The 4053-nt window shown below is 42.3% G+C and overlaps 1 protein-coding gene across 1 annotated transcript; it reads right to left on the bottom strand.

The window, feature by feature from the left end:
• Positions 1-280: 280 nt before the first annotated feature.
• LOC146759426 (obscurin-like protein 1) lies at positions 281-3383 on the bottom strand. Its single transcript, XM_085510387.1, has 4 exons — positions 3332-3383; positions 2048-2152; positions 879-1148; positions 281-303 (listed from the first exon to the last, which is right to left on the bottom strand). Exons 1-4 carry the CDS (start codon positions 3381-3383, stop codon positions 281-283), a joined length of 450 nt encoding a protein of 149 aa, XP_085366513.1.
• Between the last annotated feature and the right edge of the window lie 670 nt (positions 3384-4053).

Here is a 4053-nt window from a genome sequence, read left to right as displayed (position 1 = left end):
AGAATCTTGAGCTCTGCTGAATGCTTATCCCTCTTGATCTTGTACTTCTCAGAGGGCTCGATGGGTGGGTGGCCCTTGAACCATTTCACAACCTTTGGAGAAGGCCTGAAGTCACAGGACAGGATGACAGAATGACGTTCCAAAGCTGTCTTGTCCTCCAACTTCCTGGTGATTTGTAAATGGTAATCTGCAAAACAGGGGTGGAAGAGAAGAAAGGATGAGGACAATTGGAAGAAGAGGAAAGTCTCTTGCGTGTATTCCATTCCAATTAATTCCATGTTCACAATTGTTCTTTGAACCACTCTAAAGATAAAACAAACGATTGCCTATAGGGAATGCCATTGACTACATTTCTATAAAGTAATACTGTATATTATCTACTAAATGCAAGGTCCAGCTCTTGTTCTGTGCTTATTAAATTGCTCCCAGTTGAGGCTTTTTTTCAAATAAGAGTGAGTTGAAAATATAACAAGTACTTTAGGATGTGAATGGAGACTCTTACGCTGGAGACAACAGCAGATAAGAAGCCTGGAAGTTTCCTTCAGATGAAATCAATGACAAACTGCATCAAATTTAGGTGCTACCAAACTTAAACTTGTCTAGTTCAGAAATACAATTAATTCCACCTGATTTGACTTCTTTGGTATAGCCAAGGACAAAACCTCAGCTCTGTAGGTCTGAATAGTAAGCACATCACAACTATTCAAACAGATCTTTTACTGAGATGCAGCTGTCTTATTTAGTGTCCAACGACTTTTAAAAGGAAATGGAGCAGACCCTCCAGAAAACACACAATATTTCAAAGACCCCAGTGAAGGAAGACTGTACGGTAATTAATTCTTCATCTTCATGATTTAAACCAAGCCAGGATACGTTACCTCTGATGAGCAGATTGGCTGTGGATTTGGATTTGCCAATTGAGAACTGAATGGTGCCTGTCATATCAGTGGTGGTTTTTGGTATGGTCAGCCGGTGGATGGTGCCTTCTTGCTGCATAATCAAGTTTCTGCCAGCCTGTAAGATTTCTTCACGCAGATACCACTTGGGAGGTTTCATAGAAGGAATGGATATCTCGCATTCAAATTTGGCTTCTTCAGGCTCAGTCACATCCTCATCACACAGCTCCTTTACTAGATTAATGGATTGCTCTTTAAGAAGGATGGAACAAGAGAAAGCAGAGATTTAGAAGGAATATAAAAAACCCATACATTATCACCCTACTTACTCATGTCAGCATTACTGCACATGAACACTACACCTATCAGCTCAAAATGCCTTAAAACATCATTAAAAAAGTAGTAGAAAGAAAGGAAAGTTGTTAAGAAGTCAGACAATAAGACTGACAACCTGAAGAGAGCCCAGATCTTCTGATTCCCAGTCCAACATCCAAATCAAATCATGACCTTCCCATCTCGATATCAAACTCCTCGCATTACGAAATGGAATAGAGGATCAGTGAAACACAGACATTGATAATTACTTTGGTTAAATACAGCAACGTAGCTCTGAACAACAAGTTTTCTCCTAGTAAAGGTCTCTGTAGCTCAAATGTAATGACTCTGCTTAGGAGAAATTCATTTTCCAGGATGTTCTTGCCCTTATAATTGTAACAGTGGCAAAGCTGGGGACTGAACTCTTGAGTAGTGTGCTAACTCAAATGTCTCCCTTTTCTTTACCACACTTAACATCATATATATACCCTAACATTGTATATATTAAAAAAAAACCACAACCTGTGCTCATTTCAAACATACAGAGAAGATGAAGAAAAATTCAAGCTATGTTTTTATCCCTCAACGTTCAAACACAAATCTGAAGTCTAAAGGTAGAAAATCAACTTCCTAAGAAAATCGCCTGTTTTACTTAGCAAAGTAAATCCCAAAAGACAAGCTGGATATTTTGTGGGCAGAAAGGCAGGTAGGTTGGAGCTTTTATTTCTGTGAAAGGTCATGGTGGTGTTTAACTTCCTTGACATTAAAGCAAAGGATGTTAGCTGGTTTATAACATAAGATAATTTAAGCAAAATCGTCATCAGAAGCATAATTACCTTTCACTGTAAGATGGGCACGAGATTCTGCCTTTTCTGCTACAGATTTTATTTCTGCGGCATCCTTGACTTGGACACGTGTGTAAGTCAGCGAGTAGGTCTTTCCTGAAGCAGAGAACCACAGAGTCACTAAGGCTGGAAAAGACCACTAAGGTCATCTAGTCCAACCGCCAACTCATCCCTACCAAACTGTGCTCTTGAGAGCAAACCCACAACTACACTTGGCTTCCTTGAGCAAACAGCTCTGAGGCACATGGCCAGGCTGAGCATCATCCATCTGGTTTCACAGCATCACTGCCTGTTCTCTCATGTCAATGAAACCAGCCATTCCCCCACATCCACATCCCACCAAAGCTGCTTAGTGCTCCCAAAGCGAATGCTCACCAGTTGTTTCCAACTTGAAGGTCATCTTCTGGCCAGCAGCCTCGCAGATGTATTCTCCAGCATCTTTCTTCTCCAGCTGCTCCACAACCAGACGCCGTGTTTTGCCCACAGATTCCATTCTGAACTTTCTGGAGGAGGCAAGCAGTCTTCCATCCTTGGATCATTTTACTTAGATTGGATCCTGTGCTACTTCACAGCTGAGGGAGGCACTTGCTGCCAGGGCAGCACTCAGCTCTTTCTGCACCTTCTCCTGGTTTATAAACACAGGTTTTGGCTCTGAGGGAAGAAAAGAAAAAGTATTGACTGAGGGACTGAAATGAGACCATCTTGCAGGTTTGTATGTACAGGTTGGAACAGGTTTAGGTTACCACTTGTGCCCAAACTAATAGCCTTCACTAGAGAATATCAGCTCTTCTGTTGAAACTAAGTGTCAAATCTAGGCAAGAAAGAACCCAGGAACTGAAGGAACCAAGAGGGTCCTTGAACACCAGTCCCATGGTTGCAAGTCACTATGCAAACATATTGAACCCAAAAGAACATCTGTCCTGCAGGCAACCAAAACCTGAGTTCCTTTTACTTCAGACCCACTGTGAAACATCAAAACACATAAACGTGTGATAGTCAAACCACTGGCTGCCTTTTCATGACCCAGAACAGTACTCCTGGCTTCCTGAACAGACTCCTCATGGCATCTACCATTGCCACAACTGTGACTGTCAAAGGCACAAAGGAAATATGCTCACCAATGCAGTCCTTTGTTCTTTGTGTTTGATTTGCAGATATGTATTTTACTTTGAGCTCTGGGAATAGTCAGCTCTACCAGGTCTCTTACTGTGAGTAGCAGACTCACCTAACCAGATGCAGCCTCCAACATAAAGGCATAGGAAAAAGGCAGTGTACTACTAGGAGAAGTTCCTACTTCTCCTACCATGAAAGCCTGCACGTACAACATGCACTCCAGCCTCACTGCACATACTTATCTTAGTCAAATGTTTCGGTGAACAAGAATTACAGTTTGGGATCTCAGGCACAGGAGAGATTTGAATAATATCTTGAATATTGCTTCCACTGTACATATATCAGTAATTATTATTCTACAGACAGACTGAAACAGGTCTTTGTGCCATACTAAAACCAAATACTTTCTACAAACCCAGGCAATCAAGTATAGGGAAAAAACCTCAGCACAGACTACTGCAACTGGATCACTGTATAATAGAAACTAGATTTTACTTTACTGTTCTCTGCTGTATTTCAGACAACACCTGTCTCACCTGTGACATGAATCTTGAAGGTGAGTTTCTGGCCAGCAGCCTCGCAGCTGTACTCCCCTGCATCTTTCTTCTCCACCTGGCTCACCACCAGCCGACGCTGTTTGCCCTCTGACTCCACCTTGAACTTCTTGCTCCAGGTGATCAGTTTCCCCTCCTTGTACCACTTCACCTCCATCTTCTCCTGGGCCACCTCGCAGCTCAGCGTGGCATTTTCTGTTGGTGCAGCCTTCATCTCCTTTTGTATCTTGTCCTTCTCTGTAAACACGTCTTCTTTCTCTGCAGGGACATCACAAGAGTCACACAGTTTTGCTGTAGTCTGCTGCAGAGCTTACTCCAGTTGCCCGTTTT

This window comes from Coturnix japonica, chromosome 10, assembly GCF_054131305.1.
Source record: "Coturnix japonica strain WE chromosome 10, WE-NBRP24, whole genome shotgun sequence".
Lineage (NCBI taxonomy): Eukaryota > Metazoa > Chordata > Aves > Galliformes > Phasianidae > Coturnix > Coturnix japonica.
This window is presented reverse-complemented; position numbering and strand designations above follow the sequence as displayed.